Source organism: Alosa pseudoharengus, unplaced genomic scaffold (genome assembly GCF_046254945.1).
Source record: "Alosa pseudoharengus isolate Yale_2024_CS ecotype anadromous, Long Island Sound unplaced genomic scaffold, YU_APseudo_1.1 YU_APseudo_1.1_scf_10, whole genome shotgun sequence".
Taxonomy (NCBI): domain Eukaryota; kingdom Metazoa; phylum Chordata; class Actinopteri; order Clupeiformes; family Clupeidae; genus Alosa; species Alosa pseudoharengus.
Window position 1 is genome coordinate 13,769,302 of NW_027468565.1, and position 25,848 is coordinate 13,795,149.

General features: G+C 43.4%; 3 protein-coding genes and 1 pseudogene across 4 annotated transcripts; all 4 read left to right on the top strand.

Moving 5' to 3' along the window:
• Positions 1 to 1,865: 1,865 nt before the first annotated feature.
• hyal4 (hyaluronidase 4) lies at positions 1,866 to 8,485 on the top strand. 2 transcript variants are annotated; one of them, XM_076264459.1, is made up of 4 exons: positions 1,866 to 1,968; positions 4,925 to 5,928; positions 6,201 to 6,290; positions 6,400 to 8,485. In XM_076264459.1, the coding sequence occupies exons 2-4, from the start codon at positions 4,978 to 4,980 to the stop codon at positions 7,006 to 7,008; spliced, it is 1,650 nt and encodes a 549-aa protein (XP_076120574.1). In that variant the 5' UTR covers positions 1,866 to 1,968; positions 4,925 to 4,977; the 3' UTR covers positions 7,009 to 8,485. The 2 variants fall into 2 exon arrangements, with proteins under 2 accessions (XP_076120574.1, XP_076120580.1); XM_076264465.1 differs by having other exon boundaries at positions 4,940 to 5,928.
• A 650-nt stretch (positions 8,486 to 9,135) lies between these two features.
• On the top strand, positions 9,136 to 11,105 carry LOC143110053 (hyaluronidase-5-like). The gene is made up of 4 exons (XM_076272887.1): positions 9,136 to 9,211; positions 9,518 to 10,455; positions 10,587 to 10,676; positions 10,770 to 11,105. The coding sequence occupies exons 1-4, from the start codon at positions 9,136 to 9,138 to the stop codon at positions 11,103 to 11,105; spliced, it is 1,440 nt and encodes a 479-aa protein (XP_076129002.1).
• Positions 11,106 to 15,617: 4,512 nt separating this feature from the next.
• On the top strand, positions 15,618 to 21,453 carry LOC143110062 (hyaluronidase PH-20-like; annotated as a pseudogene).
• On the top strand, positions 21,126 to 24,203 carry LOC143139753 (hyaluronidase-5-like). The gene is made up of 4 exons (XM_076300482.1): positions 21,126 to 21,231; positions 21,936 to 22,901; positions 23,119 to 23,208; positions 23,562 to 24,203. The coding sequence occupies exons 2-4, from the start codon at positions 21,972 to 21,974 to the stop codon at positions 23,964 to 23,966; spliced, it is 1,425 nt and encodes a 474-aa protein (XP_076156597.1). The 5' UTR covers positions 21,126 to 21,231; positions 21,936 to 21,971; the 3' UTR covers positions 23,967 to 24,203.
• The last annotated feature ends 1,645 nt before the right edge of the window (positions 24,204 to 25,848 follow it).

A 25,848-nucleotide genomic window follows, 5' to 3' on the forward strand; every position in this document is an offset into this window, starting at 1 on the left:
TTCAAGGACCAAACAGGAAGTCCATCAGATTTGTTGTCTGACAGAATGAACTAATGGCATTAGGCTCCACGGGCTGTTTGTCTGGGCAGAAGAGGAAGGCTAAGGCCAATGTATTTATATGCGGGAGAACAACAGCAGTTCAGCTGTGTGTGAAGGGCTCGGGACTGTCTGCTCTGCATCATTAGTGAGGACATTTTCCACTGAGTCTGCAGAAGGGTCTGGACCTGGAGGGGCCCCCGGTGTCAGGAGAAACAGCGGTGCCTTTTATCCGCAGGAGAAGGGAGAGGCCGGGCAAATCTGGACCCAAGATCTTGCTGTAATCCAGGCTCCTGGGCCAACATAACTATCCCACTCCCTCTGCTGTGGGAATGTGGTTGGAGCAGAAAAAAGGACCCACCGCCCCCCATCCCCTTCCACCCGCACGCCCACCCACCCCTCTGGAAGAATATGTCTCCACACGACACACTGGGTAGGGCATGAGCTGTGCAGTGATCTCTCTCTCTCTCTCTCCCTCCCTCTCTCTCTCTCTCTCTCTCTCTCTCTCTCTCTGTCAGTTTTATGTCTCTCTTGCTCTTTCTCTCTCTCTCTCTCTGTTTGTCAGTTTGTGTGTCTCTTGCTCTTTCTCTCTCTCTCTCTCTCTCTCTCTCTCTCTCTCTCTCTCTCTCTCTCTCTCTGTGTATGTGTGTCTCTGGGTGGGGGCAGTTATTCATTTTGAACAATATTTCACACTTTGCCTTTGTTCAAACCATCTCTCCAGAGAATGGAGATAAACAATAGATTTGTTTCATAGTTTTAGCTGTTTGTTAGTAGTGTGTTACCAAAACAACTTCCTATGTTGAGACTGCTCTTTTCTGTAAACTCAGTTTTGCAGTCGTCCACACAGAAAACACAGAACCGATCCAGTTGTGGCCCTCCAGCACAACCCTAAACCCTGTCATTACACAGACAGTCTGAAAGCACTGATCTGTAGGCTTCTTTTGGCTGTCAGCAGCTCCTTGTTACAGCTGTCATTTTCCTATATCAACAAACATGCTTTAGCAAAAGAATGCATAAAGCAGGACTTCTTATTTCATCCAAGACAAAACAAGGTCATGTCTACTGTCTTCTAGCATTCTGCTGAGTGTGTTTTTAATGACTATTAAACCCGAAGAAAGTCAAAAGGGCTTGACTCACGGGTAATATTGTGAGGGCTGTTGTGAGATCTTGTTAAAACGCCCATAGTACGGGGTTCCTTCGCACAGTCACCAAAATGTCTCTTTGAGAGGCTGCTCAGAAAAATGTGTACAGTGAGCTCAAAGTCTGCTGAGTTCATGTGATAATTGAGTGGGTCTCCCCACAGGAATGTTAACGGCCAGCCCATACTGATTGCCATTTAAGAACAGTGATGTACTGCAGCATTAAACAACATGCAATTGAAGACAAATAGGAAAGTCTGACTGATACCCAAGTCTTTGTTGATGGGACAATGGCTGGTGAGATTAACCCATCCTAATGTCTGGTCCAGCCACGCTCCTCAGAACACTCCAGTGAACCCTGAGCCAGGTCTGCACTGTCCACTTCACTCAGCTGCCTGATCCTATTAATGCTGACTGAGAAGGATGAGCCTGGACACCACCATTCAGTGTGGCGTCCCCGTGAGGGATCTACACACGCTCAGTCAGTGGGGTTTGAGGCTGAGCTGGCGTCCTCATCATCCGCCTCTCCGCCCCTCCCTCTCTCTCTCTCCCTCCCTCCCTCCCTCTCTCCTTACTCCACTCTAATCACAGTGTTGTGGTGCTGCCCTGGCTCCTCCTCCGGAGGAAACTCTCTTGTTTCTTGTCTTCTCATTCCGCCTTTCTCTCTCACTCTCCCTCTCTATAAAAGAGTGGTGGGCAGACAGTCAGGCAGACAGAGAGGGGAGAGAGCCTGCTGACGCTCGGACTCCATGGAGATGAGCAGGAGAAACACAAGACAGCTCGGGATCAACAGGTGAGTCCCCCCCCCCACACACACACACTCAGCAGCTCAGGTCTCCAGTCAGTGCACAGCAGGAGGGAGGAGGGGGGGGGGGGATTCTATACACATGTCTGTTGAGCTCAGGAGAGGGACTGGAGCTGTCAACATGTTTGTTGTGAGTTTGAAACAAGCCTTAGATAACATGAGCATTTTTAAAATACACAGAGAGAGTGGAGTGACAAAGATAGCTCAGTGATGGTGAAATGCAACACCACTGTGGATTAAGGGAAGGGGCGTGTCCCCAAAGGCTGTTGCTGTGTAGGCTGTAAAGAGGTCCATTCCACTGGAGCATGTTATGTGCTACAAATACAGGGAAGGGGCAGAGTTGTACAGAGAATGATCTAGAACAATATTATTTCAAAACTATTTATTAATGTTATGTGAAAAGGGTTTTTCCTTCATTTGTAAAACTGAGAGAGCTCTAAATGAACATCAAAACAAATAGTTATGTTTATGCAAGACAACTTCTTTGGAATGCTGTTTATGGAAATGACAGTGAGCTATGTTTGTTTACATAGTTTACATCAGCAGCACCATTTTCTAAATAAAGATGGGGAAAGTAACCGATGAGATTAGCAGGTTCCAGATAATTGGATGAGCTGGCCTGCCCCCTGTCAGGCAGCGTATGTTTGACATGGGCTGGCACGCTGTCATGGTAGCAGTTCACGCTGGGTGTAGAGAGTCAACTACAGGGGGAATCCTACCCTGGCAAGCCCCATCTCAATCTCATCATGACCACAACAACACTGTAGATCACTTAGAAAACAGCTAATGTGCTATCAAGAACTTCTGGGGACATTTGTAAATGTTAACAATAAGTAATTATTGAATGCACACTCAACGTTTGCGTAAACTGGCATAAGGTTAGATGACAGTTTAATGTATACAACAGGGTTAAAGACAGCAGTCAACTCACCATAGACACTTTGTCTCTTGGCAAATGTATCATTTAAGTTTTCCATAAAAACCACTCTTACCAACAAACGCTTATCTTAATTGTTGCCAGAGTTGGTTGTGGCTTTGGAGTGCTTAGAAATAAATAAATCTTCTTGAAAGTGATTCTGACATAAACTGTCTTTCCAGAAGGGTGCACGCTAGGTTTATATGCATGACTGTCTCTGATGATTGTAATGGTAAGGATTCTGGAAAACATGGGTCATGTGTGTTCAATGATTCAAACACCAGATCTCAGAGCACAAGAAGTGAAACTTCACTAACTTAACTTTCAAAAATCTCTCTATAATACACAGTGGTTCTAGAAGTATTTCACACCTGGATGAGTGTGAATATGTGAATGATGAAAAGTATTACTGCACTATTATTAGAGTTATTGTAACTTATTCTAAAAAAACTTGTTTGTTAAAATACAGTGAGTTTTTGAAATATCACACCAACATTTAGTGGTTTCCCATCTAGAGTTCCCTTTGAATAGTGTAATGCCATTTTCCAGATCAAAGCAAGAATGTGTTTGATGAATGAAACTATCACTTCCATCTCACTAGAACATTGAGACTATAGACGTGCTTGGGCATACATGATATGCCAAAGTTGACAGGAATTTCATAGACTGAAAAGGTCTCCTGCAGCCGAACCTCTGCAGATTGCTTGAAAGCATTTCTCTGATTACAGAGGAAGTGGTTTCATTCCCCCCTCTTGGCACGGGCCTGATGCCAACCAGGAGGGTAAAAAATAAAAGCATAAAGAACTTTCCGTCAACTAATGCAGCGGAATGCCGCCATCTCCCTCCATCCACAGCATTCCCCATCAAGCCTCACTTGCTCAACCTCTGATTTACCAGATGACTGCTGTTAATAATGCCGGCCTGAGTTGTTATTATCGCCATGGTGACGGCTGATTGATTCCATAAGTTGGTCCGTGAGAGTCAGGGGAGTCTAGGGGCTGCCAGGCCCGGTCAGGAAGCTGCCTCTCTCCTCTATCGTTTCAAGCTCTCCCCAGCACCAGCAGTCAGTCAGCCACATTAAAGGACCCTGAGAGCTCAACTGTCAATCAACCCGATTACATTAGCAGAAAGATCAATAGCACAACTCTGAAGAGCAGGATTCTTACCTAAACAATTCCATGTGCTCCACTCTAAAAACATTTCTTTATGAAGTATTATACATTCCTTCATAATTGATAACATATCTGTATCTGTATACAGTATATTTAAGATCTAAAATAATAATGACTGGATTATGACAAAGAATCTGACCAGACATTGTTTATTACAATTCAAAGATTCAAAGGCTTCTTGTTTATAACATGTCTGATTCGATGGTTAGGCTGGTTAAAACCTGAATAAATGATTGTGAGTTGGTAAATGGTTTTCAGTTATTACAGTTATTATGTACTGGGCTATGAACTTGGTGGTGAATTCATCAGCTACACATGTGTGTAAATGTGAAGAAACATGGCCTGAAGGCCCTCAGCTCTGAGACGCGTACAGTACTTGGCAAAGGCACTTTATGATTATGGCTCTGTGGGCGACACACTGGTGACGGAGTGGCTGGATCTGGACGGAGCGCTGGTGGTAAAGACAGGCCATTGGCCTGGGTGTAAACCTTCAACCACAAAGTGACCCCCTTAACTTATAGGCACCATGAAGTGGGGCCAAATTCTAGGTTCACGTACAGCTGACCTGCTGTTGTTGTCTGTTGTCTGAGGTTTCATGCAAGTGTGGAGCTCCAGACACCTCCCTCTAACTGTTTTCCAGCCACAGCTTTGATGTTGTTTTTTTTACTTGTGTGTGAAAGTGTGGGAAGTTCAAGCCTTTGCTTCCTTTTTTAACCCCACTAACACTAGCACTATAAATAGGATCAACAGACTGATGCATTACTGCATTACTGGCAAGTCTCTTTGTGTGCTCTATACTGTAATGTATTGAATTAAACTGCACGCTGTTTCTGAATCAATGCGTTTGTGTTAACAGACTTGTCTGCTGTAGGATGATTGGCGGGTTCCTGTCCTGACACTGGGAGCAGAATGCCTGGCGTTCCCTGTGGGGCCTCACCTCACCATGCTGTGGCCATCAACTGCTGCCTCCTCTTCCTCCTCCTCTTTCTTCTCCAGGCTGCGCTTGGTCAGAAGCCGGCCAAACTGCCCCTGGTGGACCGCAAACCCTTTGTGGCGGCCTGGAATGCCCCACTGGACATGTGCACGCTCAAGTACAACATGAGCATCAACCTGGAGCTCTTCCAGATATCAGGCAGCCCACGATCTGTGCACAGAGGACAGAATGTCACCATTTTCTATGCCAATCGGCTGGGCCATTACCCCTTCTACAACGAGGAGGGAACACCTGTCAATGGGGGCCTGCCGCAAAACTGTAGCCTGGAGGCCCACCTGCGCAAAGCTCACCAGGACATCTGCCACTTCATTCCTGCGGAGGATTTCCAGGGCCTGGCCGTCATCGACTGGGAGTACTGGCGCCCGCAGTGGAGCCGCAACTGGCACAAGAAGGACATTTACCGGCAGCGCTCGCGCGAGCTGGTGACGCAGGCCTACATCAACGTGACGGAGGAGCAGGTGGAGGAGCTGGCGCGACGCCTGTTTGAGAAGAGCGCCCGGGCCTTCATGAAGAAGACCTTACAGCTGGGCACCCAGACCCGGCCCAACGGCCTCTGGGGCTACTACCTGTACCCCGACTGCCACAACTACAACGTGCACGAGAACGACTACAGCGGCAACTGCCCCCTGCTGGAGAGCCTGCGTAACGACGAGCTGGAGTGGCTCTGGAGCAGCAGCACGGCCCTCTTCCCCTCCCTGGCCATCCGCAAGGCCATGGCCGACAGCACGCGCAACATGCACTTCTCCCAGAACCGGGTGATGGAGTCGTTGCGTCTGGGGGCGCTCACCTCGCTGCCCTACGAGCTCCCCACCTACGTGTACACACGGCTGGGCTACAGGGACGAGGCTATGGCCTTCCTCACCCAAGTAAGCCTGCTTGGGAACACCTCAGAGTGTAGGAGTAAAGTCATGGGAGAAATGCTGCTTCTTGTGTTATTCAATAAATCAAATAATGGGAGGAAATTGCATTGAACTAAATAATAAATTAGATTGTGCTCCTTCTTCCTGATAATTACAACTCAGTCTTGCAATATTCTGCAATAGTACTTTCTACCATATTCAGATTTTCTTTTCCAGATATCCATATTTACGTATTTATATTGTTGAAAATAAAGTATGAACTGTTTGTGTGTTTACAGAAAGACTTAATTCACACCATTGGGGAAAGTGCAGCCCTCGGTGCTGCAGGTTTTGTGATCTGGGGAGATCTTAACCTCACCTCATCAAGAGTATGTCCCGTCCCATACATATTATACTTACCAAACAATGCTGTTCCTGCCCCTTACATTCTTGTGTACTGTTTGATGACCTGTGTTTGTGTCTCTCAATCTCCCTCAGGTCAACTGCTCTAAGGTGAGGGCCTTCATGAACTACCGACTGGGTCAGTACATCACCAATGTGACGCGGGCGGCCGAGGTGTGCAGCGAGTACCTGTGCCAGTCCAACGGCCGCTGTGTGCGGAAGGACCCCAGAGCCCTGCACTACCTGCACCTGAGCAAGCCCAGCTACCGCATCACGTCCCTGAGGAACGGCTCCTTCAGCGTCACCGGCCAGCACTCCGCGCAGGACTACCAGACGCTCACCCAGAGGTTCCAGTGCCACTGCTACCAAGGCTACGGAGGAGAGCGCTGTGACAGCCTGGACAGAGACAAAGACAAAGAGAGGGAGAAGGAGGAGAAGGAGGTGGAGGTGGTGGTGGAGGAGGAGGAGGAGGTGGTGGTGGAGGAAGGCGGTGAAAAGGAGACAGAGGGAGAGAAAAAGAAAGAGGAAGAGAAAGTGGAAGATAAAGGGAAGGAGGAAGAAAAAGGGAAGGAGGAGGAAGAGAAAACAGAGGAGGAGACGAAGGAGGAGGAGCAGACGGACGAGAGGACAGAGAGTGCTGCCCCACAGACCTCACACACCACTGGGCTCATTATTCTCCTCCTTGTGCTTCACTGGTGTGTGTGAGCTTCAGGTTCTTGTGTTTGTATTTTACACATTGGTAAGACGAGCTGAACTGATTAGGATGAGCTGTCCTTTAGGAATGGATATTCCCACTCTCTGGAGATGGCACATGAGATGACTTATGTTTGTATCGAGTAACTTCAGGGTATGTTAGCGCATAATTGTGAGTGTATCTGTAGGCAAAATGACGTATATGTTGCATACCAAATTAAGATGAATGAGTTTATGCAATGCCACAATTTGACAGACAGCTGTATCATGTGTTTGCACCCACACATACCTCAGATGCAGCATGTCCCACAGATGCTATCAGAGCTGCAGAAGTAAAGGTGTGCTCTTGCATCTTGCTTCTGAGGAGACAATTCCTGTCATACAACTATGCACTTCAGTATCATTGATTAAAGTGACTTCAGATTCCTTTCTTGGGGGAACTGGGCGGAGAACTGGAAGGACTTGACCGATGCATTTTTAAGAGGGACTCTTGTACACGTCTGGACGTCTTTTCCATGATAGCACAGAGTTTGCCTTTGTGGTGTTCTTGAATGTCCTGCTCACTGTGATGGCCATCTAAACTCATATTTAGGTGCAAGAGGGACAGATAGGCCACACCAACACTGTGACAAAATCACACAGTAGTCCAATGTGGAGGATGGTCTTGGCTGTAGTATTTGACGGTTAAATACTTTATGGCTGGAGCCATCTGGACAAGACCATTTCTGGGTTGGTGTGATTCCGTCATTTATTCATAGAAAGTCCTGATGGCCACTGCCATGACAAAGCTTGCTTTTAGAGACGGAGGGTGAGTGATGACAAAGCTTGCTTTTAGAGACGGAGGGTGAGTTGAGTGTAACATAAAGCACATCAACAATACATGTAGAATGAAGATTAGTGTTGTGTACTGAATATATAATCACAATAGCTTTATTTCAAGAAGCCTTTGACGTCTTAAAATACCATCACACTTGATTGTACAGTACTGCTTGTTAAAGAAAGACATTGAATGTAACCAGACCATCAAATATCACACCCTTTTTTCACCAATAAGCTTCATAAATGTTACTTGTTGCATCATCAAACATTTGTTTTTTTATGTCTAGAATCAAACAAATAATCATCATAGTATTTTTCATTTATAGATGAGTCCAAATATGAACATACTGTTATTGTTATTACAGCCAAATTATGCACATAAATAATGTCAATGAATAAAACCTGGTACTGCCTTGCTGCATTCTCAATACAGCCAGTGGAAACCGAGGTCCAATTCATACATGGAGTTCATGGAGTATCTTTAATTGGGCAAGGCAACACTTGCTTGATTCATTCATCTCAACATTAATGATTATTTTGTACAATTTATACAAACCTGTTTATGCATAGATGTTTTCAGTATTCAATACCAAATACACTATGACGACAATGCAATGTGTGATAAATGTTGCTTGAATGTTGATGCACTGCAAATAAATGGTAATCGTTGTTTTGCATCATCTTGGATTTTTTTCATATAACTACACATACAGGAGTCACAAACAACCATTTTAAATGGATGCACTTTAAAAGAAAGGTTGTACGTAATTGAAAACATTTGAATAATTTATCAGCAATGACTAGATGTGACAGGAAAATGACATCAACAAATACTTCAGTTAAAGATACACTATGCATGGTTTGATGGTAAACGAACTTGTAATAGGTGAATTGTTCATACAGCCATGCAACTTCCAAGAACGGCGGCCCGCCAAATCTCGCGAGAATCGTGAAACATTACCATGTCTAGATACAGCTCTTTGGAGATGTTGATAATCCTTGACCTCCACAACAAAAGAATGTGCATTGTGTACAGGGGGGATAAGTTGCAAGAGTAGCAGAGCAGAGTAACATATAAATACATCGCGACTAGAGGGAGCTCTAAAGTCGCCAAATAGTGTACCTTTAATACAAAAAGTATGCACCAATGCAATAGATAAAGTAATGTTAAGTGAATTTTTTGCTAACACTTTACACAGTCCATTAACAGGGGACTAGTGCTTGAAAGTCAGGGTTGTTAATCTTTTCTTTTCTTTGAACTGGCAGTCTCCCCTCAAACTCTCACTTTTTTCAAAATTGAACTAGTCCAGGTCAATGACCATGTTCAAACACATGCTAGTCCAAAGGGGAGTTTGTCTGGCCAGTGTGTTCACATCTTCCACTGGAGTGCCCTCAAGTTAGCGTGGCTGAGGTAAGATTACACTACTGAAACCGGCAAAGACAAATGCTGCATGTATAGCATTGAAGATTTAAAAATATATTAGATATAGCATGTCATTTGAAACTCCTTTCAATGTTCAATGTAGTCTGTTCTGTGCATATTCTAAGTCCATAACAATGAAACTACAAAGCATGAATAACAATGTTGCATTATGTTGTATGTGTGGCCATTTTTGTGCAGAACTCATATAACACTGCACAAGCTATTATGGTCTGTTCCCCTGTAGCATACTTGAGAGTCTTTCTGTCATATCTCACATAGGAGGAGAGGACGTAGCCACCTCCCATCTGAGCATAAGCATGTGGCGGCTGCAGCTGTTGTGTGTCCTGGTGAACCTGAGGGCTGCTTTCACTCTGCCACCTACAGCGGCACCTCTGGTCCCAGACAAACCTTTTGTGGTGATATGGAATGCGCCCACTCACAAATGCAAACAGTCTGCCACCCCTTTAGACATGTCAGCAATGCAGGCAGACACGACGCCAGCTGCTGTGCCTAATCAGTTCCTGACTCTGTTTTACAAGAACCGCATGGGGCTCTACCCGTACACAGACCTGAGGAGCTTACACGAGCATAACGGAGGCTTTCCTCCAAAGGGAAACCTCACAGCTCACTTAGTGAAGGCACAAGCAGACATCACAAAACACATTCCTGAGCTGTCATCTGGCCTGGCGGTGATTGACTGGGAGGAGTGGTTACCTCTTTTTGACAGAAATCTAGACGTAAAGGAATTCTACCGCAAGCTCTCCTTTAATTATACAGTCAACTTGAACCCCTCGCTTTCCTCAGATCAAGTTGTTATAGAGGCAAAACAACAGTTCCAGAAGGCAGCCAGGAGTTACATGGAAGAAACTCTAAGCCTTGGCGTCAAGGAGCGGCCATTATACAGATGGGGGTTTTATCTGTTTCCAGATTGCTACAACTATAACGCATCAGAAGCAGGCTACACAGGGAGATGCTCTGACACGACAAAGCAGCTGAATGATGAGCTCCTGTGGCTGTGGAACACCAGCACTGCCCTCTTCCCCTCGGCCTACCTGTGGTCAGCCCTCAGCGGAGACCACAAGGCCGCTCAGTTTGTCCGTAACCAGGTGCAGGAGGCCATGCGGGTGTCAGCTCTGCCCAAGCGTCCACACACAGCACCCGTCTACGTCTACTCTCGGCCTGTCTTCGGGGACCAGAACAACCTCTACCTCAGTGAGGTGAGGACTGGAGACATGGGATAAATTCAGCACATGTGACATGCTCTTATGCGTACGATAGATGAGAAATGAGACAGTGACTCTGTTCTGTTGTTGATGTATTTGTGGTAAGCAAATGTGGTGTGTTCCAGACGGACCTGATGAGGAGTATTGGGGAGAGTGCAGCCCTGGGAGCATCAGGAGCAGTGCTGTGGGGCTCCAGTGTTGACTTCGCCAGCAAGGTCTAAAGCCTGAACTCACTGTAATGAATTCACACAAACCCACCCTAATGCTTTTTAATCTCCTCTTGAATGTCTCAACTCTGCTCCCTACAGGCGGCGTGTGAGGCCCTGTCTGTATACCTGAGCGGCACGCTGAACCCGTACATAGCCAACGTCACTGGCGCCGCCAGGCTGTGCAGCCACATGCTCTGTGAGGGCAAAGGCCGGTGTGTGCGAAAGAACTACGACTCAGATGACTACCTACATCTCGACCCCCAGAGCTTCCGCATCGAGAAAAGGGATGGGAGATACCAGATCGCTGGCGTACCAGCGCTCAGTGACCTCACAGCCTTCGCTGACCAGTTCACCTGTCAGTGTTACGCAGGCCAGCAGTGCTCAGTCCAGACGGCTTTCCACATCCCCAAGACTGAGTTGATCTTTCAGGTGTAGTCTACCTCACCAAAGAACAATCCTGGAGAATACTTGTGTGTGAATTTGTCATCAACATGCTGTTTACATTTTCCATACATAAAAGTCTATCAATCTCAATGTGCTTTCCTGCCAATCTGTTTCTAGTGTTAGATGTCAAGGAAAGCAATATCCGCTCCTATGAAGCTCACAAGGGCACAAGAGAGAATGTGGTTTATTGTAGAATATGAATTATTAAGAATATGAATTATTACAAGACTATGGGTATATTACTGTCACACGATATAATTACATATAAAACAAGATGGCATTTCTCAAATGGTTTGTTTTTGTGGTTAGATGCAAGAGGGTGTGCTGTGCTCCCCTTTCTCCCTTTTTGGAGAGCCTCCCGGAGAGATGTGTCACAATGCAGAAAAACAATTTTAGGCTGACACTTCTTTGTGCCACCCTTGCATTGATGGTCAAAACTACAGAAAAAAAAGGAATCATCTGCCATATTAGTTCATTACACCCTGAAATTGTTTACACACACATGCTGTCCTTGTTCTCCACTGTTATGGCACGGCTGGCCAGCCTCATCACTAGAATATTTCTCAAGTGTATATACTGTGAAGTCAACATTTAATTTGATAAAAGACAGTTAACAAGTAACATATTTTTTTAGGATTTGTTGTATTGTATATGGGGCATAGATGTGCCAAAAGACATGTCAAAATGTCAAAATGTTGGGGAAAGTGTCTATTATACATACTGTGCGTAGCAAACCAGGTTCTGTTATGGTGATAGGGTCATGGTTAATAAGTATGACAAATGCTATGAAATCTGTGTCTCACCCTTTCTCTCTGAGAAGCCATCATGGACCACTATTGGGCTGGACGAGGGATCTCCAGTGCGCTGTTTCCTGTTATCTTGTCTCTTCTGGCCGCCTGCTGTCCTGCCACTTCACTTCCACAGACTGCAGCCCTTATAGTATGCTAGGAAAGTAGTTATTGATGTCTATCTTTGACCCTTTTATAGAGATCATGAGATAAAATAAAACACAAATAAACACAGAGAGATACAGTATATGCAAAATTATAATGAACTTTCACAAGTATCACAGGCTCTTTTAATAAAAAAAAGAATGAGGGGTGTTTTTAATCAATGTTGTTAACATGAAATACAGTGGCCTCTAGTGGTGGTATTGTTCAGTGTACATTTGATCAGCAGCTCCATAATATGCGCTCAAATGCACAAGAAGACCCTACAAACAATTAAACATATTAAACAGCAATTTGCCTGACATAAAACATTTTTGTAACGTTCCTGTTGTGGTTTGCATATTATATTGCAATGTTTTGTATGTTTTGTAGAGCTGTGCATTAAGCAAATCTACTATACATCTGAAAACACAACAGTAAATCCTGTTGAAGAATTTTTATGGGAGTGCAGATTACAAAAAGTAGGACTCATCACAGGATTCATCAAGAGTGCCATCCCCATCGGAGTTAGGCTATATTTAGTTTATTATACGGCTCTTCACAATGCAAGTAGAATGCTCCATTGACTTGAATGGGATTTCCGAAAGTTCTAGCGGTCATTCTTGGGAAAGGACCTCTGAAAACAAGAATGACCGCTGTCAATGGCAACGGAGTTTGTGCTTGGAACCAAAGATTCTAGAGCGGAGCAAGATAGATCAATTACGTCATAGGCACGAAGTACGCTCTGAGCCCGACAGGGCGCCATTTTGGTAAGCTCAGCGCAATATATATATATATACAGTGCCAATTCTATGAGCCCATCTGAACAGCTGTTTTTAACGTTTCCAGCTGTTTTTTTTTTGTTTTTTTTTACTCGGTAATGAACTGACAGTGTGAAAGGCCCGATTGATCTTTTTCCAAGTTTACACTGAATAAGGAGAGGTAAAGGCCTATTATTTAGACAGAAGTAGGCCTAGCTATTGTAGGCCTACTGGTAAATTATAGATCACATAAAATCCCATTGAGAGACTGTATAGCCTACTGATAAGCTAGCTAGCAGGCAAACTAACTTAGCTAATTAACAAATTAGCAAATTAACCCTTTGTTCACAGCCTGCTCAAACAGCGCCTAGGCTGATAGATAGCCTATCAATCACTAATAAGGTCGAGATTTCACTCAAGCGTCTGATGTTCATAACTTAAATAAATGCAAATAGGCCTAGGCTAAACACAACTGTGCTCGACACTAATTTGTATCGTTTCCATGTCAAAAACTCCCAAATTGTCCTGCTTGCCTATGTAAAATACATATGACCACAGAAGTTCGTTTTCAAATCATTTCAAAATCATTAGCCTATTTACAGGCTGCAGCCAACTTAAAACACGTCCAGATAAATCCGTTGAACTTAATTTGTGCAATTTTATAATTGAAAACAATTTGCTTGAGTTATAAATTCGCTAGTCCTATTATTTAGGCCTATACTCATCTACTGTAGGCCTATATCCTCACATTATGACCGGGCTCTTTTATTTACTTATAGGCTGTGTAAGCACATGCCTTTTTTTAATTAAGCATTATTTACTTTTTATTAAATTCGTAGGCCTGCTGCGTTGCGGCAACAATTGTGCAAATGTGTATGACTGCTTCAGCCTCTCGCAAGCTAAAAAGAGGACAGCAAGCGACTGAGCTTGAGAGCGACGTGAGACCCATGGTGTAAATATTAACTTTCAGTGTTTTACGATGTCTTTGTAAATTAGGCCTACGTTTAATTAAAAAGTGTTTCTTGCGTGCGTTCATTCTCTCATTCCCTCTCAAAAATGTTCCTGTTCTAGGCCAAGTGCATGAACCCAGCATCAGTGCGCGCGTCACATGAATCTCAGTTGAGACAATAGATTTACCATATTGTACAACTGCAAAGCCTTATCATAGGCATGTTACATTCATGACATGAAGTGGAACTTATAGAACGAAAATGACAAATTATGCAGTCGGCTAAACGTTTTAAACTTGCGCAAAACTGATGAACCCAGCATCGGTGGGTCGCTTGACCATTGGACAATCGTACCACAAAACCTTTCCATAGGCATGCAACGTTTATGACATAAAAAGTGGAATATGAACGCATTTCATCACACCTGACAATTAAATGGAGCTGTGGCTGTTCGCGATTTGACTGATTATTGAGTTTCAGCGCAGTGTTGACTTGCGCGTCTTTTTAAGATGGTGAGCGTAGACGAAGGAAAGCCCTCTAATCGGATGGGCAAGACTGACAAGTCCAGCCCGTGGCTACGCGTAGGCCTATGTCAAACAGGTGTTTTCTCTTTGACCCTTCACAAATTAAGCTACAGTTAATTCCTTAACCGTTTGAATAAATTTGCGATTGACCTCGCGACTGACAACGTTGTGATAAATAGGCTATAATACTAACTTTGCAAAGTCAACTTGAATGCATCAATTTTGAACAAAGTTCAACCGCGCCAGTCTGCATGAAAAGTTATTGTAAGAACCGCCATAATAAACATTGTGATTTACTTTCGCAAGAGAGAGTTGGTAGCTTCACTCAATTTGTTTTGGAGCTCAAATGTTTGCTGCATCTTACATCAGTCACAGGCTCAGAAATCTACATCAAGTAGCCTACAAAAGGTACCGATGATTGGTCACTACCTATAGGTTATTCAGGTTGGATCATTTTGTCAGTTTGTTACAAAGCAGCCCCCTGCTCATAAATCCAGAGCTAAAATAGCTCTCACACAACCTAGAACAGCATAGTCAAAACACTTCACTTTAGCTGCGGCCTTGGTCATGACCATCATCTCTATATCACTTTAAACACAGAACAACAAACTAATTAGAGGACTAATAGCTTCTTATCCACATGTTAAAACAGACCTCTAGATTACTGTGTAAGCACAGCTACATGCCTGTAATGTATTAATCATTGCTACAACCTTTTATGCTGAAACATCCAACCTAACATTATTAACTTGCTAAACCAGTTGTGCGGTTATCCGCCAATAGGTACAAACTGTAAAATAAAAATTTCTTCATAATACAACTATTGTTTTCCTCTCATCTGCCATCTTCGGGAACACATTGTTCTAGCGATAACACAAAAGAGTTTTTATCAGATATTTACCTTGCGCAAGCAAAACAAAAGCTTTGAAGATTACAATAAATATATTACACAATAAAAATAACAAAGGGAATACATATCCCTTGTGTCACGTTGTTCTAAAAATGTGTTTGGCCTGGTGATATAGAGCCTAAATGCTTGTTATCACAAAGAAAATTAAACAACTGTGAGATATCTCAGGATAAGGGTTCCATTTAGAATGTATAAAACAGCACAGATTTGGCAATGATGGTGTGTGCCTCCTGCAGGTAAGGTCCAGTCTTGCTTTCATGTCACCCCATATCAAATCCTCATTTAACAAAAGGAGATCAATGAATATCACATTTTAAATGATTTCACAAAATCAAAACAAATACTTTTTAGCAGAATTTGAAGTGTTCTCAGTAATCATTTCTCATGACATGAAATCTATGTCTCACCCTTTCTCTCTGAGAAGCCATCATGGACCACTATTGGGCTGGACGAGGGATCTCCAGTGCGCTGTTTCCTGTTATCTTGTCTCTTCTGGCCGCCTGCTGTCCTGCCACTTCACTTCCACAGACTGCAGCCCCTATAGTAGATGGAAAGCCCTTCATGGTGATCTGGAATGGGCCTCTCAAAGACTGCACAAAGCAGGAGGTCCCTTTAGATATGACAGCCTTTCAAGCAGTGACTACACCAGCTCTAGTAGCAGATCAGTTCCTCAGCCTGTTCTACAGTAATCACATGGGCATATATCCTTACACAGATTACAAAACAGGGACAGAGTTTAATGGCGGGATTCCACAAAAGGCTAACCTAGGGGCTTCCCTGGCCAAGTCGAGGGCAGAAGTGTCCGAGTATATCCCTGAGTCATCACCTGGTCTTGGAGTCATTGACTGGGAGGCCTGGAGACCCATTTTTGAGAGAAACTGGGGCTCCAAAATGATTTACCAAAAATTGTCAGTAGCTTATGCCCAACAACAAGATCCCTCTCTCACTTCAGAGCAAGCAGAACTTGAAGCTAGGGAACAGTTTGAAAGTGCAGCCAGAAATTTTATGGAAGGCACATTAAAGGTAGCAGTTAGCGATAGACCAGAGTATCTCTGGGGCTTCTACCTGTTCCCAAACTGCTACAACTACGGCACAGATGAGCCAGGCTACACTGGGAAGTGTCCGGAGGTCGCACAGCAGCGCAACAATGAGCTCCTCTGGCTGTGGGAGGCCAGCACTGCCCTCTTCCCCTCAGCCTACCTGTCCACGTCCCTCAAAGGAAACTACAACGCTGCCCTGTTTGTCCGTAACGTGGTGCAAGAGGCCATGCGGGTGTCAGCTCTGCCTGAAGGTCCCTACACAGCACCAGTCTACCTCTACTCTCGGCCACTGTTCCGTGACCAAAACAAGATCTACCTAACGGAGGTGAGAACCCTTTTGGCCAGTAACATTAGGTTGTACAGTAATTCCTCATGAAAGGCTTCCTAATGGTCTTGTGTCCATGCCACCCTCAGATAGATCTGGTGAGGAGCATTGGTGAAAGTGCAGCTCTTGGGGCCGCTGGAACAGTGATGTGGGGGGCCAGCTCTGACTACGATGACCAGGTAATATGAAGTGAAATGAGAATGCATTTGAATCATACTTTGTGAAGAGAGAGTTTAAAAACGATATGGATGTTCAATTGATGTGTTTTTTATGCACATAAAAATTAAAGTGTAATTCTGGCAAAAAATTACCACAGGGTGTTTTTCTGCATTAAAACACATCAAATAAGCCGTGGAGATAGTATTTTTCGTTTCATTTTTCACTTTAACATGTGAATTAATATGCACTTGCTCAACAACAACATGAACATGTTATATCAAAATGACATCTCTGTTAGCTGAATAGATTTAAGACCATGTCTTTCCTCTAATTAGTAGCACTATAACTGCCTATAGGGTTCAAGTTTAATTATCAGCGTGTATGACAGGTAGAATGGGTGAAACTAATTTATGAGACAATTTGTTGCTTGCTTTCCAAATATTTGTCTGAACACGTCTATGACTAATCATTACTGAAAACCTACTTCTCTGCTCTGGCGCAATCTCCCTGCAGGCTTCATGTGATAATCTGTCTGACTACCTGCTCTCCACCCTTAACCCGTACATCGCCAATGTCACAGCCGCTACGCAGATCTGTAGCAACTTCCTGTGTCAAGGAAATGGCCGCTGCGTCCGTAGGAACTACAACACCGACACCTACCTGCATTTGAACCCACAGCACTTCCATATTCAGCGCTCCGTCGGGAGTTACGTGGTGACAGGTGTCCCCTCGACTCAGGATTTCACAGACATGTATAATCACTTCACATGCCAGTGCTATGCAGGGAGGAGCTGTTCAGCTGCAATTCCCACTCAGCCTCCCCAGAGCCCTCTGGTTATACACATTTAATCTGATGCCACACTGGACTTTCTCAGTGTATGTGATCACCCAAAGAGTCCAGTCATTGGTGAGCATGAGTCTACAGAATAGGAAATGTAGGAAAATAGGAAAAGCTGAAATGGTCTGGCTAATTCATGAACAATAATCAAAATAAAATTGCAATCACGCAATCGATTAATTTCTGTGATCTTAAAATTTGCCCTCCATGCAAAATGCATGATGCTAGATACATACACTGTAGGATCCGCAAAGATTAAACTACTGGTGTAATTCCATAATTTAAGTGTTTGAATCAATATCTAATAATTATATTAAATTTCCAGAAGAAAACGTGAAGTGTGATTGTCACTTGTAACCACATGGAGCAAGCATGGGAATTAAAACAGAATCATTATTTTGAAAACAAAAAACTATAAAAGAACATACAGCATATGGATGAATATGGATATGGATGAATAAAGGCCTCTTGACTGTTATCACAACATCATCATACTGACCGTCTCTCAATATCACTTCTTCTGCATGGGCAGATAGCAAATGTCTATCAGAGGATCGCATTCGGTGACAGGGCATGTTATATACAGTAGGTAGGAATAATGTAAATCATAAACATGATGGACTTGTTTCATGCAAATTTCAGACTCTGCTTACACTACATTACTAAATGTAAACAATATAACCTATTGGAGCCTCACAACAGAAATGGTCTTTTATATATATATATATATATATATATATATATATGGAGAGAGAGAGAGATGTGTGCAGACAGGCCTGAAAGGTCAAAGAGAACATATTGCAACAATACTGTTGTATTACTTTTACATTTTTAATGTAATTTCTGTTGTGAGGCTCCACTGCCTGAAATACAAAACTAGCCAGCCACCTTGAGGGACTGATACCTGTCCCCCCTATCGTAAATGTTGCTAGGGTTTGTATGGAGCAAACAGGGTATCGCGTCAACAACTCCAGGCCCGCGGGTACGTTAGTTCCAATAGTCTAATCAGTCCTTCAATCAAGAATGAACTCGCACACCAATGTTCCTGATGCAAAAAAGTTAATCCATCAAAAGAGGTGAAAAGTGTAAAGTGTGGCCAATATGTGCCAATATATCTAATTGCAAACATTTTTACAAAAGCACTTCACAGGATGGTTGCATTGGATCCCAGTCAAAAGTACCAACAGCATTAGTAATGGCAAAAACGTGTTGATTAAAGAAAACCTTAAAAGCTTAAAAACTTGAAGCAACAAGGTGTAAGAGTTAATGTCATTTCTTGTCAATCCCTTGGCATCATTTTTTCAACAACACATACAGCGGAAAATAAGTATTGAACACGTCAAAAAAATGTTCAGTAAGTATATTTCCAATGAGGCTATTTGCATGACATTTTCACCAGACATTAGTATTAACTCAGATAATCCACCCATATAAAAAATCCAAACATTAAAGTCCATAGGTAGAGTTATGTGTAATAAAGTGGAATGACACAGGAAAAAAGTATTGAACACGCCTGCTGAAATTTCGTAAATACTTTGTGGAAAAGCCTTTATTCGTAATGACAGCTTCAAGGCATTTCCTGTATGACGAAACTAATCAGTCACAGTATTCTGGTGTGATTTTGGCCCATTCTTTTAAACAGATAGTCCTTTAATATTGAAGATTCCAGGGGTCCCTCTTGTGAATCCTGATCTTTAGTCAACTTCCAAAACTGTTCAATTGGATTGAAGTCAGGGCCTTGATTTCCTTTCTCTGAAACCAATTGAGAGTTTCCTTTGCTGAATGGTGTGGATCATTGTCCTGCTGGAAGGTCTAGTCATGTCTCATCCTCATTATCCTGGTGGATGTAAAGATTCTCCCGGAACAAAATGACTCCATTCATCATTCCTTCAACTGTATGAAGTCTGCCAGTGCCATGAGATGAAAAACAGCCCACACCATGATGCCACCACCTCCAAACCTCACTGTTGGTAGGGTATTTTTAGGGTGATGCACAGTGCCATTTCTCCTCCAAATATGTTGTGTAGTATGATATCCGAAAAGTTCAATTTTGCTCTCGCCTGACCAGAATACATTCTCTCAGTATTTCATAGGATTGTCCAAATGTTGTGTAGTAAACTTTCAATGAGCTTTCACGTGTTTTTCTTCAGTAATAGAGTCATGCGGGATGAGCGTGCATAGAGGCCATGGCGGTGAAGTGCATATGATTTTCTCTGTACCAATTGTACCTGCTGCCTCCAAGTCTTTCTGGAGCTTTCTCCAAGTGGTCCTTGGCTCTTGGGCTACTCTTCTGACTATCCTTCTGACTTCCTGGTCAGAAATCTTGCGAGGAGATCCTGTGCATGGCCAGTTGATGATGCAGTGATGTTTCTTCCACTTGCAGATAATGGCTCCAATTCTGCTTGCTGGATGATTCTGAAGTTTTGAAGTGCATCTGTAACCTGTTCCATTGATATGTTTTGCAACAATAAGGTTGCAAAGGTCTTGGGAGAGCTCTTTGCTTTTACCCATCATGAAATGTTTTTTGTGTGACACCTTGGTAACAAAAAACCTTTTTATAGCCCACCAACCCAGCTTATATCATTTTGCACAGATAGGAGGGATAATTTATCTAACTACTTATAGATTCCAGTTTGTTCCTTGCCATTCCTTGCCTTTGTGTACTGCTTTTTCTTAGCGTGTTCAATACTTTTTCCCTGTGCCATTCCACTTTTTTCCTCATAACTCTACTTTTAGACATTAATGTTTGGATTTTTATATATGTGTGGATTACCTAAGTTAATACTAATGTCCAGTGAAAATTTCATGCGAATAGCCTCACTGGAAGTATACTTACTGAAAAAAATGTTGACGTGTTCAATACTTATTTTCCCCGCTGTACAGTGCATCAACAAGTGAGGAAAATGGTCATGTTACTGCACAGTACATCAACATTCCATAGCACACCAGGTGTTCATTCAGTGGTAATGACACAGCCGCCATTCACCCTATCATCAGTCAGTGCATCATCAACAGGTTCTTTTCATGTAAAAACAAACAAAAATACTGCTGCTTTAAAAAGAGCAATAGTGTGAGTGATCTCACTAATAAATACATGCAGGCACAAATGTTACGTTCCATTAGTCTTTCTGATTTCCTGCAGTGTACCGAAGCCAGCAGATATTTCTGACTGATGTTCAACTAAGACATGATAGTATGATGACATGTTGTACTCCCCCACTATGGGCTCACCAGTGACAGTGACTGAGCTGGCAATAGATAACGGCAATAAAACTTTCCATTCCAGTCACAGCACCTTCCAAAATATCCAGAGTGGAAGCGGTGGGGTCAGGGCATTGTCTGAGACTTTATGGATGCCTCATGCTGACCCTCAGGCAAAGACAACTCCCATTTTTTGCATGCCTCATGCCAGACTGAAAACGTTGTGAAGACTTGAAGGAAGTGATCCTCCTGATATGATGTGTGGTTTGTGTCCCAACATGTTTACACTAGTGCCTGTAATGTAACCTTAATTCAAGCAAAGCTCTATCAGCACCTATTTCAGGGTTATCTATTTAAGCACATGAAGGCAGCATTGCAAATCATACGTCTGACAGTCCACAAAGAAAGAGATTGACCGGGAGCACCGTTAGGATTCAAAGAGTTTTTATCAAGACTCAAGACTCATAATCTGCAAATCAGGTTGGTTCATAGTATATGGTTCTTTTTGGTAGCAGGATTCTGGGTTTTTGTTCATGTTTAGACACATTTGTGATCACTTTCTCTCCGCATACTATTTTGGGAGCTTATTTTTCATTAGAGAATATCAGGGGTTAAAGGTGATAAATCACACTTAAACCCGTACTGTTTACTGCTCATCTGTGTGCCATGCCTGATGTCAGGAATCTCGGAGACAATCTCTGAAAAAGCAATATGCACTGACACCAAACAAACAGACCAACTTGACTTACAGTAATAATAGAATAATAGATCAGTGGAACTAAATTGGATAATCATTTGTAAATAACTGCAGGTTGTTTCACAAAATAGTTTGTCTGTAGTGTCCAGTGTAGCACAAACACACTGCTCTGCAACTGTGAGGAATGTGAAGAATGTTGCAAGTGATCAATATATCAGTGTCTTGTGTCAAACTTTCTGTAAAACTCTATCTCAAGTGTCTAAATACATAAATATATGGCTATAATACTTAAAAGTAATACTTATCCTAACAATGCCCCAAATTATAAAATTGTTATGTATTAAACATGAAGGGTTGAAGCTGATGAACATTGTTATGATAGTATCAATAGCAAAACTGAGAATAGATAACTTAATTAAATCCAGAAACTCTTAATTAATCCCATGCGTTACTGAGAGGGGAAATCTAATCTCTTTTTACCCCACAGGCACTAAACAGACGCTGCTGAAAAAGAGATGAAGCCATGACTCGCATGTGTGGACTTTACTTTATAAATATTCTCATTCTCCTGACTGAGTTACAGCTTGGTGGCGCTCTGCCAAACACGTCACCACCACTGGAGCCTGGTGTACCGTTTCTGTTGATGTGGAACGCCCCGACTGAACTATGCGAGTCACGCTTTGGCATAGAGCTCGATCTCTCCTATTTCCAGTTTGTCAGTAGTACTCTCAAAACTGCCACCAATCAAAGCATCTCTATTTTCTACACCGACCGCTTTGGCTTGTTTCCCTACGTGGATGAGGAGTCAGAGAAGTTCTATGACGAGGGGCTGCCTCAGCTGATTGATTTCAAAGAGCACCGTGAGCTTGCAGAGGATGACATCCTCCACTACATCCCCGGCAACCTCACCGGCCTGGCCGTGCTGGACTTTGAGGAGTGGCGCCCGCAGTGGATACGAAACTGGGGGACCAAAGATATCTACAGAGAGAAGTCAATCGAGATCATCATGGAGAAAAATGTCTCCTTAACCTATGATGAAGCGGAGGACATTGCCATCAGGGTCTTTGAGAGAGCGGCCAAGAGATACTTCCTGAGGTCCCTGCAGCTGGGCAAGAAGCTGCGTCCGAACCGGAGGTGGGGCTACTACCTCTACCCTGACTGCTATAACTATGACTACAACAAGGACATGGTCCACTTCACTGGGGAGTGTCCTGCCATAGAGAAAAAGAGAAACAACAACCTCTACTGGCTTTGGCAGGAGTGCACTGCCCTCTTCCCCTCCATCTACCTGGAGCTGGTGCTGAGGGAGTCCCGCCAAGCCAGGCTGTACGTGCGCCATCGCATCCAAGAGGCCATGAGGGTGTCCATGCTCTCCAACCAAGACTACTCAACACCCATCTATCCGTACATACGCCCCGTGTTTAAAGACAGCGACATCAATTATCTGTCAGAGGTAAGTGGAAGAGGAAATGCACTGTGCGTTTCACAAGAGAGAATGAGGAAATTTAGAGCATGCAAGGTGGGCATAGGTATATCTTGAAACGTCGGAGCATGCAAGGTGGGCATCTTGAAATGTCGGAGCATGCAAGGTGGGGATATGTATGGCTAAGCACAGCAACACAGAAACCACAGATCTTTCCGTGACTTCAGTGGATGTGTTCTGTCCCCAGTATGACCTGGTCAACACCATTGGAGAGGCCGCTGCTCTGGGGGCAGCTGGGGTTGTTTCCTGGGGCGACATGGACATCACTGACACAGAGGTATTGTTTGTGCACCACACACCCACAGCACCAAGGGAATGCAGAGAGCTGGAGAGCACACACGGTTCTGAGTGTGCTGCAAAGAGGGACTATTCAAATCTGTTGATACCAATAAATCACAAGATAGCAATGATTTTATCATAGCAAGGAGATTGAATTGCAGATGTTGCCTTAGGCATGTTCTCTCCCTCGTTATTTGTTTTTAATTCACATTCAAATTACTTTTTCCCTGCATTGCTTGCATAACATGTTGAAACTGAATCTTTCAGCTTTATTGTTAGCCTAAGGGGTTTTAGGGTTATATTAGTTTAGCTAAGGATGTGTGAATCTGTCCATGTGTGCTTGATTTGCAGGAGACCTGCACGGCAGCTAGAGGTCATCTGGAAAAAGTGATGAACCCGTACATCATGAATGTGACCACGGCGGCCAAGCTGTGCAGCCGCGCACTGTGCCAGGAGGATGGCCGATGTGTGAGGAAGCACTGGGACAGCGATGCGTACCTCCACCTGGACCCTCAGCGCTACCGCATCCGAATGGACCACCACGGACAGCTGTTTGTGACGGGACACCTCTCCCAGGACGACATTGATTGGTTCGCATCAAGATTTGACTGCCTGTGCTACTCGGACAAACCTTGCCAGTCTCCTCTAGCCCTCAACGCCAAGTCCAAGTTTGTGCACGCCGGTAGCCATCTGCAACTGCTCTCCCTGTCCCTGCTGCTGACCTGCACTCTCCTCTCCACGCCCTTCTGTCTCTAGGTATCAGACTAACTAAATCATGGACACACATACCCATACCTATGCAAACACATGCAACAATACAAATGCAAAACAATATGAAACATTATATCATGCTCAAGTCTACATAGTGTATTGAAAAAGATTGGATGATTGTGTGTGTTAGTCATACTGTAGGGGGCGATAAAGAACTATATATCAGAATTTCCTGCGTAAGGGTATGATGTTGGTAAAGTTACTTTGTATCTGAAATGTTGTCTTTATTTTCCCTCCATGGGTCTTTATACGTATGTAAGTAAAAGGTTTAAATAAATCAATGTTCTTTCAATTTTCTATTCTTTGTGCCAGCAGGATTTCTGAAATAACTAATTAATAATTAATTCACTCATTTGGTACATTTCTATTTTTTTTATTATTTCATTTACATAAGTATTCAGAACCTTTGTTATGACGCTTGTAATTGAGCTCTGGTGCATCCTACTTCTATCAATGGTCCTTGAGATGCTTCTACAACTTGATTGGAGTCCAGCTGTGCCTAAATTAATTCACTGGACATTATTGGCACACATCTCTTTATATAAGGTCTCACAGTTGATGGTGTATGTCAGAGTGAAAACCAAGCCACAGAATTGTCCGTAGACCTGCGAAACAGGGTTGTGTGAAGACACAGATCTGGGGAAGTATAAAAGAAAATTTCTGCAGCATTGAAAGTGCCGAGAGCACAGTTCTCAAATGGAAAAGTTTGGAACAACCAACAGTCTTCCAATCTGGCTGCTCAGCCAAACTGAATAATTTTGGCAGATTACCCTGCGGGTCAGTGCCTGGTTTCCTCCACACACACCATTGGGAATTGTGGCCAAATAGTTCAGTCTTTGTTTCATCAGACCAGATGATTTTATTTCTCATTGTCTGAGAGTCGTTCAGCTTTTTGGGAAACTCTCGGCAAAGAATGGTTTCCATCTGTCCTCTCCACCATAAAGGCCTGATTGGTGGAGTGATGCACTTCTTCTTTACGGTCCTCTCAAAGGAACTCTGGATTTCATTCAAAGTGACCATTGGGTCCTTGGTTACCTGTCTGACCAAGGCCCTTTGTCCCGGATTACTCAGCTCTCAGTAGCCTACTGTATGCACTGTAGCTGAGATGGAATATTTTGTTTTGTATGCTGGTGGATCTCTCTCTCTCACACACACACAAACAGGCCAGGCTAGACGCAAGTAAACACAGTTTATCTACCTCTGAGACTTCAGAAATAGAGTTTATCCACCTCTCAAAAGAGTTTATTCACCAATTGCAACTTTTAACATTCAAAATTCACACTGTATTATCCACATTCACAATATGTAAACTCATCAACGCAAGTAGTATAAGTAAGTATATATACTCTTTTGATCCCATGAGGGAAATTTGTTCTCTGCATTTATCCCAATCCGTGAATTAGTGAAACACAGTCAGCACACACAGTGAACACACAGTAAGGCGAAGCACACACTAATCCCGGTGCAGTGAGCTGCCTGCTACAGTGGCGCAGTGAGGGGTTAAGTCCGAAGCACTAACCAGTAGGCCACGGCTGCCCCTGTGGCCACAATACCACTGGTATTGTTATAAACATTGGACAATAACCTCCACCACCATCAAACATGTTCTGAATGCCTTTTTAAAAATCCGATACGTCATGGCGCAGTCCACCTTACTGTGATCACAGAATTCATAGTGTACTCACCTCTTATTTTACCACTACACCTCTGGGCAGCAAAGAGTAATAGAGGTAGCATGCTCATTCATTTTTATAAGAAATGTGAGTGTGGAGTCCAAATATTTCCCCTAGTTGGGCTTAGCCACGCATGTTGGCCTTGACACAATCCTAATCCCTATTGTCACAGAAATCCTAATCTAATCTGTAGT